This window comes from Leguminivora glycinivorella, chromosome 26 (genome assembly GCF_023078275.1).
Source record: "Leguminivora glycinivorella isolate SPB_JAAS2020 chromosome 26, LegGlyc_1.1, whole genome shotgun sequence".
Lineage (NCBI taxonomy): Eukaryota > Metazoa > Arthropoda > Insecta > Lepidoptera > Tortricidae > Leguminivora > Leguminivora glycinivorella.
In genome coordinates, this window is record NC_062996.1 from 11,238,504 (window position 1) to 11,256,158 (window position 17,655).

General features: G+C 39.6%; 1 protein-coding gene across 1 annotated transcript; it reads right to left on the minus strand.

The window, feature by feature from the left end:
* Window positions 1-271: 271 nt before the first annotated feature.
* On the minus strand, window positions 272-15,916 carry LOC125240013 (non-structural maintenance of chromosomes element 4 homolog A). The gene is made up of 7 exons (XM_048147828.1): window positions 15,729-15,916; window positions 11,505-11,615; window positions 10,384-10,502; window positions 8,855-9,030; window positions 7,318-7,511; window positions 6,133-6,245; window positions 272-483 (listed from the first exon to the last, which is right to left on the minus strand). Exons 1-7 carry the CDS (start codon window positions 15,838-15,840, stop codon window positions 430-432), a joined length of 879 nt encoding a protein of 292 aa, XP_048003785.1. The 5' UTR covers window positions 15,841-15,916; the 3' UTR covers window positions 272-429.
* Window positions 15,917-17,655: the final 1,739 nt, after the last annotated feature.

Sequence of the window (17,655 nt, forward strand, 5' to 3'; positions counted from 1 at the left end):
GTAAGGGCCATCTTGTTGTATTGATCTGTGGTTATTATACAACGTGGCCAGTTATTGCAAGGGCAGCTACTGGCAATTTACCCCAATATCAGATGAATACGTAATTATTACAGTAGCATGAGAACCCTTTTATCAGCCTCAAAAAGTTTGCACAAAAATTAAGGAAAAAGTGATTTTTTTATTCCTATTTTGTTACCAAGATTTTTTTTTATGAATGAGATTTTAGTAAGTTTTATTTCGTCATTAAGGTTCGCTAATATCTATATTTTCTTAATTATAACAATTATCCTGTATATATTTTACGAAAATGGACTTATATTACTAAATGTTGGTAACAAAATAGGATCAATTAAAATTAGCTGACGTGGCTATGTACAAACTTTTTAAGAACTGCTGTTCTACGGAAGGTCACAAAGGTAGTCATAGCAACTATCGCTTGAGAACCATCATCGGTTGGTCGATTTTGAACGCTTTTATCAGGTCCTGAAACAGAAACATTTATTTTATGTATGTATATATTATTTCATGTAGAGATGGGCCGAATATGGACTTTGCCGAATACGAATATTCGGCCGAACATTCGGCTCAGCGCTTACCGAACCGAACATTCATCTTTGCCACCGAGTGAAACACAAAATTTTTCACCACACCAACACGAACAAAATACTGAGTGTAAAACATCAAAATAAATCAAATTCATTAATTTATTCCATATTTATGATTCAAAATCATCATTTATAGGTAAAATCTAGCTCTAATAATCTCTTCATTAGTTAATACTTTGTTTATTCGGTAAATATTCGGCAATGCAACCGAATTATTCGGCCGAATACGAACATAGAAAAACTTGCCGAATATGCCGAATACCGAATATTCGGCCCATCTCTAATTTCATGTATGTATATATTTATAGACGTCAATATTGTTTTCAGATGTAGTGGGGAAAAGGTTTCCTCCTTCGTACTTTTTAGGAAACGTTCGTATTAGCAAAGAGGATCGAGTATTATAGAGATAGTTACTGTCAAAGTAAAATGTGTAATCACAGTGCATAGACTGCCATCTCTCAACACAGGCTTAAAACTTTTGAACCTTCGGTTTCACAATTTGGCCCATATTATTATCTTGATATGTGTTAAAATGTCAAATATTAATATTAACGCCATCTAGCCGAGCGTTACGAGCGTACCCCAAAGGTGTATCGTCATCTAGCTCACCGTACCTTTTTCTGTATGGTTTTGAGGTACGTTTTTTTCTTAGACTTTATCGCACTTATATAACTCCGTATAGTCATACGGAGTTATATAAGTGTTTGATAAAGTAGACATAAGGTGTTAGGCTTGTGTCGTTCACGAACTATGAACTGTTAGGAATAAAATCCCATCAATGACCGAAATGAACTGAATCTTTCCGTGCTCTGAGAATCGGTCTTTGCTCATTTAGTTCAGTATGGGATCGGCGAGCAACAAAAAAACGTCAAGATTTTATATTAAACTTCGGTTACTTACAACCTTTCGACCCGGAATGTAATCTGTGGACTATTCGTTTTAATTTTGACACTATTCGGTCCCATTCGTTCTGATCTTTCCGACCGCAGTGGTCGCTGGTCTGGCTGAGCTAAATGAGCAAAAGACCTAAAAGAGCGAACTAGTTCGTGGGAGCGATTGAACGAGATCGGAGCGCTCCGATCAACGAACGAAACGGCACAAGCCTATAAGGGAACGTACCCAAACTACGTGACACGTTTAGGGGGGGAAGGGGGTCGTCAAAATACTACGCTTGGTCACGAGGGGGGGGGGTATTAACTTCTTAGGGATCATCCATTAATTACGTCACACCAATTTCATGATTTTTTGACCCCTCCCTCCCCCCTTGTCACACGTCGTCACACTAAACTACACCCCTCCCCCCTAGTGTGACGTCACATTTAGATTCTTAGTTTAAGAAGGTAAAAATCACAAAACACTTTGAAAGTAACTTTTTATTGGGATTGCTTAAAATGATTTATAAAATTAACGAACAGAAAATGAGAAAATCAACAATATTTTTTTTTTTTTTTTAATTTATTTAGAACACAAACAGTCACATAAACAAATGAGTTGGTGTACTACAATGTAGGTACTAAGTAATTTGGATAAAAAAAGACCTGGAGGTTCATTACTGAATATAAAGATTGTTAACATACTAACAAAATTAGGTATGTAAGCTAATAGGTAAGCAAAAGAAATCATGAACAGTAGCTAATACTTAAGAAGTTTTACAGTCATTAGACTAAATACATTTTCTTTACTACGATCGGATACAATTATAATTAATTTAGTTAGAGGAGGTAAATATTAGTTACTCATATTAAACCGAACAAAAATGTACACTTAGGTTTTTTATTTGTAATACTAGTGTTAAGTCTAAATCTAAAACACTTTTCGCTTGAGTAAAACTTTCAAACTACACAAAGAAGTGTTAAAAGGATCAATGTCAAATAGATACTTATTATAATAACTAGGGACTCGTCTGAAAAAGTGTGCTTTGAGTAATTTTTACGAGCAAAACTAATATGAAATAGAGATCTAGGACGTAGGGGGTGTCGCGGACAACTGAAGGTAATTAAGTCTAAAAGGTTCGGACACTTTATCACGCCTTTAAGAATTTTAAATAAAAACATTGCATCTAAATAATGCCTACGACTACTAAGGGAAGGGACACAAAAATGCTTTGCAGCAGACGAAGTTCGTTCGAAATAATTACCAGTTCTGTAACACAGAGACTTGAGAAAAATATTTTGGATCCTTTCCAGTCGATCAATATGGACCTGGTACTGCGGCGTCCAGACAACGCAACCAAACTCCAAAATGCTCCTAACAAACGAAAAAAATAATAGTTTATAAGTGTTGGGCCGCCTGAAGGGCTGGCCAATCCTAAGAATCATACCTAATCTTTTATACGCTCGATTACAGATATTATCAATATGTAAATTGTAATTTAATTGTGAATCCAGAGTAACACCCAAATCTCTGACTGAGGATACCCGAGTTATATTATTCCCTGAAAACGTATAATTAAAAATGAGAGGATCGTGTTTACGATTAAAGCTTATTACGTAACATTTTTCAGTATTTAAAAAAAGATGATTTTCAGAACAATAACGGGAAAAGTTATCGAGATCGTGCTGTAATGCATGGCAATCTGCCTCCGAGGATACAGTTTTGTATATTTTAGTATCGTCAGCGTAGACGAGATGTTCAGAGTTCCGGAAACAGGTTGCCATGTCATTAACATATAAGATAAAAAATAGTGGACCTAGATGAGACCCCTGAGGCACTCCGGAAGATATAGGAAGGAAGCATGAGGTAAAACCCTTTAAAGCAACTGCTTGGCTACGATTGCATAGATAGGACTTTATCCATCTGAGGAGGTCGCCGTGTATACCGAGTTCAAAGAGTTTTCTAAGCAAATGATTGTGATTTATTTTGTCAAAACATTTAGAAAAATCGGTATACACGACGTCCACCTGATCTCCAGAAGATATTTTGTTAATGATAAAATCGGTAAATGTCAGGAGATTAGTATCTACGCTCCGACCCTGACAAAAACCGTGTTGACTTAGCGCAATGTGTTGAGAGAAAGTGGAAGTAATTTTGTTGTATATGATCTTTTCAAAGATTTTAGCAAATATGTTCAGTTTACTAATGGGCCTATAATTAGTTACTAGGTGCGCATCGCCACTTTTGTAAATAGGCGTTATCAAGGCCTTTTTCCAACTAGAAGGAAAGTGACCATGGGCTAAAAAATTCAATATTAAAAAAATTCAACACTCACTCTTCTTCCGTCCGGGTTTTGCATCCATTCTTTCATGTTGTGGATGACTGTCATGTCAGGGATGATTGTCACACTCTCGACAGATTCTGGGACATTATTAGAGTCCACATCTCCTTCGTCGTACCACAATGCGTCATTATTATTTTTTTTTTTTTTTATATTGGGGACACCTTACACAGATCATCTTAGCCCCAAACTAAGCAAAGCTTGTACTATGGGTGCTAAGCGACGATATACATACTTACATAGACATTTATATACTTATATACATAGAGAACATCCATGACTCAGGAACAAATATCTGTGCTCATCACACAAATAAATGCGCTTACCGGGATTCGAACCCAGGACCACGGCTTAGCAGGCAGGGTCACTACCGACTGAGCCAGACCGGTCGTCAATTTTTTTAATCAAGCGTTTTGCTGGCCCGTCTAGCCGCAATTCCTTGAGGCCGGATTTTCGAGCTAGGGATAGTTTCTTTTTTTTATGTACCTGCTTCATGTGAAGGTTAGCTGATTTGTATGATGCCAGATACAAGCCACATATGTCAAAAGACCATTTGACAGGTACGCTTGTACACTTGGGCAATATGTATCGTACTGAACCTGCTTGAAAAGTGACGACGCTCGTAGATCCAAAGACAACAGCGATAACAGTGGGGCGAATTTAGCATCGGTGTCATCGGTTCCTACAGTTCCATACCCTTCTGCCGTATGTTTTATCAAAACAGGTGGTGGTAAAAACCCTTGTCTTAATAACACCGCAACATGCCGCAACGTCGCATTTCACTATCTGTAACAGATATTGAGATCCACGGACGTGAATTGCGTACCAAGACCAAGTAGCGTCATTTTTAAGCAATTTGGCCTGTTCAATGTCCAGATTGGTGATTGTTGGTGAAATGTATTCGGCGATAACAGGAAAGTCGTCAATAACCAATTCGCTCCAAATGTTGGCTAAGACAATGCCTGCACTTTCAAAATTTCGCTTTTCTAGTTCTAAGTCAGTATTATTATTGGAGTCCAGATGAGAACCGAAAGCGTCATGTTTCAGGATAACACCTGTCAGTTCACGACTGAGAGGTGCCATTCGCCTTTCTACTCGATTGAAAGCACTTCTACCTGGAGAATTTGTAGCTATGTATATAGCATCCAGGTCAAAATCTTTGAAATGCTGAATTGCTGAAATTATCACTCTTTCATATCTCGGGTTTTCGTCGGGTCCGCCGTCACAAGTAAAAACAAATACGGGCTTCGCAAAACATCTTTAGTTCTCATTAAGTTTTCGAATGCAGGTAGATTTGACAGTTTATGCACATCGGTGGCGTGAGTCTCTGTCTCTGCATTCGATGAAGAATGCTTGCCACTTCGAATTGCTACGTATGTAGGCCCGGAGTGTGTCACTGATTCTGGCTTTCCTTCTCCGTCCTTCTTTATAACGATGCCGGCGTACACTGAAGGGATAAGCTTATGCCTTTCAGCTACTACAAAATCATGGTCCGGTAATGTTACCCGGTAATCCAGGTGCATCAATATAGGTGCCTGAGCGTGGGCAGCTGTTATTCCCAAGGGCACGCGTGCCTTATCATCCATTGATAAAAAGAAAACTTACCCAGGACCCAATATTGATGTTAGAGACTAGGTTTCTTATAGTAGCTGTACAGAATTTGCCATCCATGTGTTTTGCATGAAGCGTAGTGTCCGGTCTGCATAGTTTTACAGGGACTGTTACGACATGTCTTTTTCCTTCTTCTGTGTTAACTCGCCTGGGAAGGAGTCTTAAGTACAACCCAGATCTACTGATGTGGTATCCTCGTTTAATCAATTCGGCCTGTAAAGCGTCCAAGGTTTTGCTGCTTCTTATAGCTTCAGTGCGACGGCGGTCATCGGCTGCACCACCAAAAACTGCTATACTCTGTACAGTTTCTACTAAGCCAACTTGATCTTCTTGAGCTGTTGCCAACTCTGTATTTTTATCACAGAGGTTCAGTTGAAATGGATTTTTTTTAACTTAGATATTGCAAATATTTGGTATGTGACTCACAAACATTCGACCTCCTCCCTCCCCCCTGTCACAACATGTCACATTTTGTGGATCCCCTCCCCCCCCCTGTAGGTGTGATGTAATTAATGGATGATCCCTTATCGCCCCCCTGTCAGGTGTGATGTAATTAATGGATGATCCCCGGAAAAAAAAGATGATAAACACACGTCATTAAACAAATATGTTTGGGCGGCACTTTCAGCGGGGAGCGGGAGTGGCCACACTGTACAATAGTACTCTTTATTATACTGTGCCTAAGGTGTATTGAATGAGTACCTGCCAGCGCTGCATGTCGAGGCTGACGATGAACTGGTGCTCCTTGGCGAGTCCGCCGCCGCTGCGCTGTTCCTCGGACACCGGCGCTATGAACGGCAGCCCGTGCTCCTCATCTGACACATACACCTTCATCATCAATTATAATAAATAAATAATAATAAATATTGGGGACACTTTACACAGATCAACTTAGCCCCAAACTAAGCAAAGCTTGTACTATGGGTGCTAAGAGACGATATACATACTTAAATAGATAAATACTTATATACTTATATACATAGAAAACATCCAAGACTCAGGAACAAATATCTGTTGCTCATCACACAAATAAATGCCCTTACCGGGATTTGAATCCAGGACCGCGGCTCAGCAGGCAGGGTCACTACCGACTGAGCCAGACCGGTCGTCGAAATTAAATATAACAAGATCGTACCATCCCATACATTAAAATGCGACCGCCTACGAACGCGCTTACACTCTTTTGTAACACTTAAATTATTTAACTGATAAATTAGCAAGCGTGTACTTCATACGAAGTCTGAGTGTTGGAGAGATAACAGAACTGTTACGTGTCTTTTACTTGTTAAAAGTGAACAGTAACCAAATATTTTTAAGAAAAACTTTATCCTGAATATTAATACTACCGATTAGTATACTAAAATAAGGAGTGTTTATTTTTTAAAATTTTTAGTTGGTTCGAGTCCCGGGCGAAGCAAGCGAGTTTAAAAAAATCTTTTAATGCAGATTTGTTACTTTTCAAAAATAAAGGAATGTTTCCTTTAAGGAAAATGAGCTAGCTTAAGGATTTAAAGTAGTTTTCCTCCAGGGCCTGAGTTTAATTTCCACACTGTATGTATGTCTGTGTATGTACAAGCATTTATCACAAAAACTAACTCTCAACAGAGCGGCAGCTGACCTATAATGCTAAAATTGATAAGGCAAGCTACTCACCGACATGGCAGGACAGAGCGCCCTCTCTGACCAGGAAGGACAGATGGTACACATTCTCCACAGAGAGGGCGAAGCTCCCCGGGTCCAGCACTGTGTGGAAGTAGCTAAGCGGGGCTCCGGTACATTGATAAATATTTATATTATGTATGTTTGTGTATGTATGTGTATTTATAACAAAAACTAATTCTCAACAGAGCGGCAGCTGACCTATAATGCTAAAGGCAAGCTACTTACCGACATGGCAAGACACAGCACCCTCTCTGACCAGGAAGGACAGATGGTACACGTTCTCCACAGAGCGGGCGAAGCTCCCCGGGTCCAGCACTGTGTGGAAGTAGCTGAGAGGGGCTCCGGTGCGCTGGTAGGTCTTGGTGACGAAGCGTTTGACGCGGGCCACCATCTCGGCACCTTCTTCGGTTTTGTCCATTCTGAAAAAAAAAATCAATAACTAAATATGACATTTCCATATCCATGCTGGCTCCTCTTTGTAAGTATTCAAGATACTTGTATTAAGAGATAACCGCTCTTCCGCAAAAATTAACAATATCAGTTAAAGATTACATAATACATGACAAAATTAAAAACTTGTGTGCGTGTGTGTGTGTGTGTGTTTATGTGAGTGTGTGTGTCCGAGTGTCTTTGAGTTTTGCTTTTAATTTCCATAATCTTATTACCTATTTCATTTTATTTCTCTATCTAAGAAGTGTTTAAAAATTATGAATTGTAACAGAACTCAGCCTTTTGGTTAATAAATAAATAAATATTATAGGACATTCTTACTCAGATCGACTGAGTCCCACGGTAAGCTCAAGAAGGCTTGTGTTGTGGGTACTCAGACAACAATTATATACTATACTATACTATACTATACCATAACTATACTGTATTTCTATGTCCTAACTTGTCTTATGTACAATAAAGTGTTTACATACATACATACTTATATACTTAGAAAACATCTGTGCTCATCGCACAAATAAATGCCCTTACCGGGATTCGAACCCAGGACCGCGGTTTAGCAGGCAGGGTCACTACCGACTGAGCCAGACCGGTTGTCAATGGTAATGGTAACCGACAAAGTGGGATGTTTTACTAAACACACTCACATTATTAATAGTACTTACTTCTCTTGCGCTCCATTAGCAGAACAAAGAAGACTCTAAGTAAGATGGCCAGGGCTCTCTAGAATGACTTGATTGACTTCTATTCAATTGGTAGCAAACTAGTTTAAGAGGAATTTCCTCCTGCAGACAGCTATAGAATCAGTTCCTTGCCAAGAATCTTTCGAAGGGCTTCAGTACACGGTCTAACTTCCGCATCAGCCGCTACTTTCTTTCTGTACCTGTCTAGTACTCAGTCAGTAGCAGTCAGGTGGCGGTATATTGTTCCAGCATTTAGATGCAGCATAGTGAAAACTGCATATAAACCAGTTTAAATTTAGTTTAGTAGATACATACATACAAGCACGCCCGCATCCCATGAAGGGGCAGGCAGAGCACATAAAACTACTCAAGTTTCAGTGCCACTCTTGGCAAACAAGGGATTGAAAGAAAACGAAACTGTGACATTGCAGTGACAGGTTGCCAGCCTCTCGCCTACGCCACAATTTAACCCATATCCCACAGTCGCCTTCTACGACACCCACGGGAAGAAAGGGGGTGGTGAAATTCTTAACCCGTCACCACACGGTGGGGGGGGGGGAGGTTATTTAGTAGATTTCTTTCAGATACAGAGTAGTGCCTTCCCAAGATTATTTCAGAGCTACACTAACTTGTCCACATTCGCGGGAGCTTTCTTCTCGGCCAAGGCCTGTCTTTCCACTCTCTTCCTCTCGGCCCGGGGGCGCTCCCCGGGCTCGGGCGGCGTGCCATCGAAGGCCCCGAACAGTGAACAAGTCGCCGGGGCTTCCAGTGGGAAGAGGACACTCCAGAATTCGGGCTTCTCTTTCTACGGGGGAAATAGTCAGATCAGCAGCAATCAGGTAAACTATAATTTGCATGTGTATAATTACTGTGTTTAAAATGTTGTTTGTTAACCTCACAGAGGAATAAGTAAAACAAGATGGTGGGTGCGGTGTGCTGATGACGGGAGGACTTACGGAACTGACTTATTCCGTCTATTGTCCTTTGAGTCGTCGGCAACCCGAACCCTCCTTGGAACTTGTACACTCCTTTTTGCTGTGTATTTAACACAGCAAGAGGGAATGTACAAGTTTCTAATGGGGTGGCAACGCACATGTGACACTTTGAGTTGCAGGCGTTCATAGGTGACCGTTTTCCATCAGGCTTGTTTGCCACCGACGTAGTATAAAAAAAAAGTTGTAAACTGTTTTAATATTACATTTTTGGCAGAGGAGACACTGTTGACACCTAGTGTCGAGTAGCGGTACTGATAATTTACGCTATTTGACGCGTGATTGTCGCGTTAATGTCGCTAGATGTTACTACAAATAACTTGCATTTACTGATGTATGGAGTTACAACTCTTCCCTTACTTATTCCTCTATGCTGTGGACCCAGTTATTAAATCGTATCTTTTGTGGGGCTATAATTTAAAATCTAGATAATAAAATAAAATAAAAATAGCCTTTATTATCGAAGTTTCATTTCTAGTACATATTTTGTTATTTGTGAGTGTGTTTAGTACAGTCAACAACACAGCTGTGTATACAGACAAAGTGCCAAAAATATGTATACAGAACTTTATTACCTGTACATAAAGGTGTGTATACATATTTTTGGCACTTTGTCTGTATACACAGCTGTGTTGTTGACTGTACAACGTCCCACTTTGTCGGTTACCATTGAGGCGAGATTCACTTGTATTTTTATATGAATAAATTGATAAAGCGGCTTTATAGCAATCGAAAAAGTGGGACGTTTTTCCGTGCACACGCACATTTATTTACATCGGCCTCTCCTAAAGTATTCCACTGCCTCCTGTACCTCTTGCCACAGTCATCTACGCCCCTCCACCCGTCCTTCTCAGTGACCGGCCACACCAGAGCGTCGCGTGTCTCGGGGCGCGCAACGGACGTCCGCGCCACGCCACCTGAGTGTAATTCAAACAACGTCTCCTCAGTACATTTTGTATAGGAAGGACGTAAGACGCGCCCCAGGTGGCGTGGCGGCGGCGTGGCGCGCGCCGCGCCGCTTGGCAGCGCGCCTTACGTCCTTCCTATACAAAATGTACTGAGGAGACGTTGTTTGAATTACATTCAGGCGGCGTGGCGGACGTCCGTTGCGCGCCGCAAGACATGCGTCTTATGAGTGTGGCTGGTCCCTAAGAGTCTTAACTTACAATATGTGCGGCCAGCTCCCGGCGGTCGTAGACATGCACGGCGCCGGAGACGCCGGCGGCGCACGTGGCGGCCATCTGGCTCGCCGCGCGGAGCACCCGCGACGCCAGGAAGCTCTCCGCTACAAACAGAAACACTCTCAGTTAGTAAAAGTGAGCATTTTCAGAATTTGGGACCCCCCCAATTAGCATAAGCTGTTAACAAAATTTAACTCACTGTCAGTTTTGTGACGATAAATTAAGCATGAAATTTCAATAAAAATATTGTGTTTGTGTTAATTGCATAAACTATAAGCAATAATCTACATTCAGAATGTAAAAAAAGTAAATTTTAGACAGATTTTATGCTTAATTGTCGTCACAAAACTGACAGCGAGTAAATATTGTTAACAACTTACGCTAATTGGGGTGTCCCAAATTGTAAAAATGCCCTTTTCTTCTTCTTCAACCTAGCGTTTTCCCGGCCTAGCGCCAGGGTCCGCTTTCCTGCTCAGCCTTCTCCACTTTGCCCGGTCTTCGGCATCCTGAGGTGAGAGATTGTTATAAAAATGCCCTTATATGTAAAAAAAATAAAAAGAAAAATTTGTGTGATCTAGAGCTATATTGCGGCGAGATATTGTCGCGTTGACTACCGCGTGGCGTTATTACCTGGTAACAACAATCTCAAGAAGCAATCTAGACATTTAAAGTCAATCTAGACCTAGATAAGTGGCACACTCAAAGAATTACATACAATACATACAATACATACATACATACATACATACATACATACATACATACATATAATCACGCCTGTATCCCATAGAGGGGTAGGCAGAGCACACGAACTACTAAGATTCAGTGCCACTCTTGGCAAAAAGGGGTTGAAAGAAATCCAAATAGTGACATTGCAGTGACAGTCGACTTCGAAGGTCCGATGGCAGTCGCTTTCGTAAAAACTAAAGCCTACGCCAAATCTTGGGATTAGTTGTCAAAGCGGAACCCAGGCTCCCATGAGCCGTGCTCAAATGCCGGGATAATGCAGGGAGAGGGATCCCACAGTCGACTTCTACGACACCCACGGGAAGAAAGGGGGTGGTGAAATTAACTCGTCACCACACGTCAAAGAATAAGATATTTACTTGGGTTCTTGACTCGGTCCTCCATGGAGCCCTGCTGAAGCAGCTCGTTGGCCTCCTTGATGACGTTCGTTGTGTAATCCATCTTCTCATCCATACTAGCGCCTTCCAATTCTGCAATTTTTTTTTTATATGCTACATCGGTGGCAAACAAGCATACGGTCCGCCTGATGGAAAGCAGTCACCGTAACCTATGGACGCCTGCAACTCAAGGAGTGTCACATGCGCGTTGCCAACCCATTAGAAACGATAACACTCCCTTTTGCTGTGTTAAGTACACAGCAAAAAGGAGGACAATAGACGGAACAAGTTAGTTACGTAAGTCCCTCTGTCACCAGCACACCGCACCCTCGTTGAGCTCTGGCAGCCAAGCCAGGGCTCGGATACCGGTAAAATTTTCAAACCGTTATCATGTACTTGCGGCAAAACCTTTAAATTTCGTTTTCGCTCGAAAAACCGTTTTTTTAAACCGGTTTTTAGGAGAACTCTTTCATAAAGATTTCGTGCGATTAACCGGTTTAGAACAAAATAAACCGGTTTATTCCGCAGAATGATAGGTAATACTGTTCTAACCAAACAAAAAACTCGCTAAGTGAACGTAGGTATTTACGCGGCGCCGGTGCGTCTCGCCGCTCGTCGAATAAACCGGTTTATTTCGGTTAAAATAAAGTTCTCATAACGTTCGCGTTCTTTAGTTCGGAGTAAAATAGAAATAAACCGGTTTTAACCGGTAAAAAATAAGCCGGTTCCGAGCCTTGCTGGCAGCCTTACTCACCGGCAGGAACACAACACTATGAGTAGGGTAAGTTCAAGAACAATAATAAAGGCACAGAAATTGAGTATGTATGTCTTGAGATACAATCTCTTCTCTCTCTTCTGCCTGATTCAACTCTTCAGGTGAAGGAGACTCAATATTATTTATTGAATATGCAGGCAAAGTTATTACAATACACCCGGTAAACAGTTATAATTAGAGATGGGCCGAATATGGACTTTGCCGAATACGAATATTCGGCCGAACGTTCGGTTCAGCTCTTACCGAACCGAACATTCGGCCGAATATTCGGTTACGCCATATTTTTAAATCGGATGTATTAAATGATTGATAATGGTTACATATGTTACTACAACTATGTTCTTATGATTTAATGGATAACTAAAACTTAGTTAAAACAACTCTGAACTCTTCTCAACTCTTAAACTACAGTTTTTGAACTTTTTTAAAAAACAATTGTATATATATATTTTGAAGCATAATTATCTCTTTTTAGTAGTTCCTTAGAAAGCTACTAAAATAGGACCTTATTATCAAATGGAATACGTAAGATCTTCATTAGTTATTTACTTTGTTTATTCGGTAAATATTCGGCAAAACAACCGAATTATTCGGCCGAATACGAACATTGAAAAACATGCCGAATATGCCGAATACCGAATATTTACCAAATATTCGGCCCATCTCTAGTTATAATCATGAAAGTACTACTAGCCCCGATGCATTATGTTCGTCTAGTCAGACCATTTTTTGAGGTTCTCCTTTTTGTACAAAAATAATGTCTTAGTTCAAAAATCATTAATGTTTAAAACTAATACTAATCTAGTTTATTTTTTATTGCAGTATTGTACAATAACTAAATCTAAATACAAGGAATATCATTGATACTGAAAGGAAGAAAATTATTATTTCCTTTATTTATCTTTTCTCTTAGATTAGGCTATTTTATAATATGATTATAAAAGTAAAATACAAAACCACATACAAAACAATACAAAATATATAAACACATTATAAAAAACCTAACCTAGGGTGCCGCCAGCAGCGGGGCAGGGCCCAAGCTGCCGGTGGTTAGGGCTGCAGAGAGAGGAACCGTCGGACTATCCGCGCCGTGTCCAAGATCACCGCCTTCTGCATCTGGCCCTTGATCCAGCCACCTAGCGAGAGTCTCTTAAGATGTTGGTCGAGACTCTTCGCTATGAGACCGTTCGCTGAAACGACTATCGGAACAATGATCGTTGAATCAACATCCCACATGGCGGTTATCTCGTGAGCCAAGTCTAGGTACTTACTGGACTTTTCCTTCTCGGCTTTCACGAGATTCTCATCATGGGGGATGGTGATGTCAACGAGCACTGCCCGGCGTTGCAGTCAATCTATTATCACAATGTCAGGCTTATTGGCTACAATAGTCCTGTCAGTGATAATAGATCGATCCCAATAGAGCGTGGCACGACCATTTTCAAGAACTGGCGCAGGTAAGTACTTGTAGTACGGTACTTCGCGGTCCACAAGGCCGTATTGAAGTGCAAGTTGCTGGTGAATAATTTAATGAATAATAATAATAATAAATAAATTATCATTATTATTATTATTTGTAAAGCAGGCAGGCAGTTGTAGTAACTGATAAAGCCTGTATCCAGTTGTCGGTAGAGGTTTCAGGTGTTATGTGGAATTAGCACTGTGCTTGTCTAACTTATTCTTGAATTCGTTTACACTTTGGGCCGATATTACATCCTCCGGGAGCTGATTCCAAGCTTTTACCACTCTATTACTAAAGAAATGTCTATGAGGATTGTTGTATGACCTGCGAGAGACCAGTTTATAAATGTCGATTTTTATTTTACCTTTCATCAATGGGTATTATAATACATGACTGATGTAAGGCGGCCCAAGGAAAGTAACTAAGTTCTTCTAATAAACTAAAAACATAATACAGTGCTGGACAAAATTCTTCATAGATAGATAGATAGATAGAATACTCTTTATTGGCACACCTCAGCAAGAGATACAGAAAAAAGATACAGCGGAGACAAAACAAATGATTATAAATAGGGGCAGACAACAGGCGACACCCGACATATAAAATAAACTTTCTATCATAATTTCTTTACCCTTAAAACTTAACATCACAGTATTAGTTGTGTTGGAAAACTTTTAGCTAATTTCATGGCGTACAACATACAGACAATAACATATCAATGATTGAACAATTATTTTTTTTACATGGGTGTAAATATAAATATCAGTACTTTTGGCCAAATTTGATCATACCATACAGTAATTAAAATACGAATGAAATGCAATGTATAAGTGTGTATGGCTTTCATCTGCTTTAGATATGGCTGCTTGTCTCGGAGGAACATTTTCAGTTACAAACTGAAGGTATTTATCTAACCCAAGCTTTTTCCTGTGTGCCTACTAATGTAGGCAAAGTGGGTATAATTCAGAATAACATTTGATATTTTCTTTGTTTTTCCAAAAACTTCCTTAAATTTTGGCTAGGATTGATAACATGAGACTATGTCAGCCATTGAAGCTACTTAATCCTATGAATCACAACGAACGCATGAAATAGACATACTAGTATTTTCTTTCAGTCATCTTTATTAAACACATCATATATATTCAGACGGGCGATGGCTGAAAGACAATACCAGTATGTATATCTCATGCGTTTGTTATGATTAATAGGAATGAATAGCTTGAATGGCTAACATAGTCTCATGCATAGATTTAGACTTATTAAACTAGATTGTTTAGTTAGGCCAAAAAGTGTGTCCACATGAGAGGTAATTGTTTGGGCTGGTGTCCCTCTCGCACTTGCTGACAATGTAAACATTATTCAGTGACGTCATCACTGTCATAAATTGGGGATGCCAGTCAATTTTCAAAGTTACTACAAAATCTACTGACACCCAATTGAAAGTATTTTTTAATTATACAAATCTTTGATTTACTGGCATCAAAATAATTACATTATAATTATTTTCAAATTTTTTGAAATATATCGAAACCCTAGTTTGAATATAACATTAAAATAAAATAAGAAGTTATAAAGTCAGGTAATATACAGATAAAAATACTACTAATATGGGAACCTCATTAACACTGGCAACACGTGCGAGAGGGACACCAGCCCAAACAATGCCCTCTCATGTGGACCGTTTTCGCTAGTCTGATACGATCGACTTTCTGTTTCAGTAATAAGGTTTAATTTCGTATGGCAAAAAATGTGATTGAGCTGTCCCTGGAAAGGTCTTTGGTCTCATGTAATCAATCCAAGCCAAAATTTAAGGAAGTTTTTGGAAAAATAAAGAAAATATCAAAGCCTAATCACTTGCCAAAGGGCCATGGAAAGGAGCATACTGGGTAGTACTAAAAGGGATCGCAATCGGTCCTCTAGCGTGTGAAAACCTTGGCGGGCATCAAATGACTTTCTGGTTACTTACCAAGCTTGGAGAAACCTTCAAGGAAATTCTTATACTGCACTTTTCGATCCATGCTCCTCATCGTCATCGACGACCTCGGCAAGCTGCCGCTCTTGTCCTTTCTCTTGCTCATGTTTAATATTTTAATTTTTGTTTTGATTACAACAATGGCGGGCTAGCGGACGTGAAGAACAATCAAAATTTTGACAGTTGATGAAATATGTTGCCAGCCTACTTGCCAAAAATTCCACATATACCTATAAAAAAATTGGTAGTCTGTAAAGACGGTTTACGGACGGTAGTTTAACGTGATAACGTCAAACATTACAGTAGTATAGACAGGGGCGGTCAGAGTATAGCAAAAGGGGCCCGATTCTGGGACTTTTTTCACGTTTTTTTGTTCTTATTTGAAAGAATGCATTAAAATAAGCATCTTTTATAAATTAAAGTTTTTTTTAAAACCTACTAATTTAGGAGTTAGAGTGGTGCAAAGTTGCAAAATTTTCCCGTAGCATTACTAAGGCGCCAGAGACAGAAAGCGATATCGACGGAGCCCCGCTTAGACTCCGCGCACACGGGCGACAAAACTGTTTTGTCTCCGTCGCTCTCGGTCTATGGGCTAGTATGAAGGTGCGCACACGAGGCGACGCAACTTTTCATACAAATACGAAAGTTGCCGAGCAACTTTGTCGCCCGTGTGCGCGGAGCCTTACGCGGGGCTCCTATTCTGTGTAGTTTGGCCTTCGGCCGTTTGAAGATACCCACAAACTACTAAGAAGATACTACGTAAGATACCTAACGAACCTATCCTATACCTATATAAAAGTCGTCATTTTGTATCCTAGACCGTTTGCGAGACACGCGTTAATTTTATTAAAGTGCTAGTGCCATTTACTAATCTTAGAACCCTAATATCTCAGTAAATATTCATGGAAAAGAAAAAGTTTATATAAGAAAACATCCTTATTTAAACGTGTTCTATATGATTTATCACTATTAATATAGGTTGGTTGTCTATTGTTTGCCCGACAGTCATTTAACATAATATTCATTTGCCCGAATCTAACTTGCCTGAATTTCATTTGCCCGAATGATTTGTTTACCATAAAAATCATATGACATACTCTTGTTTATCCGAATATTACCTTCCATAATCATTATTAAGTGCAATAATATGGTTTCATATAATATTCAAACGCCATAAGCAATTATTGCCATATTAATTGTTGCCCATATTATTACCTAACCTAACCTACTTTCTGATAGCAGTTTCATTTTCCAGGGGTCACAGTTCTAACCTAACCTAACCTACTTTTCCAGCAGTTTCATTCTCCAGGGGGTCACAGTTCTAACCTAACCTAACCTACTTTCTGATAGCAGTTTCATTTTCCAGGGGGTCGCAGTTCTAACCTAACCTAACCTACTACTGTCTGATAGTATTTTCATTTTCCGGGGGGTCACAGTTCTAATCTAACCTACTTTTCAAGCAGTTTCCTTTTCCAGAGGTTCACAGTTCTAACCTAACCTACTTTCTGATAGCAGTTTCATTTTCCAGAGGGTCACAGTTCTAACCTAACCTAACCTACTTTCTGATAGCAGTTTCATTCTCTAGTCTTTCTAGTACCTATTATAGTAGTTTTCGATTCTGCCAAAGCACATTATGGAAATTGACTTTTCTGGGCGCTAATTTGTATGACAAATGATGGTATGGAATGTGGTAATTACGGATTTCGATGATTCTGACAAATGACATTATGGAAACTGACTTTATGGGAAACAAAGTTTCTGGCACTAGATTAATATAGTAAACAATGATTATGGCATAAGATGTTACGAGAAACAATATTATGTTTGTTGAATAGGATGGCAAATAAAATTATGGCAAATGAAATTCTGGCAAATGGGGGTATCCCAACATGGTTTATATTGGTAAAAAAAAAATCATCGT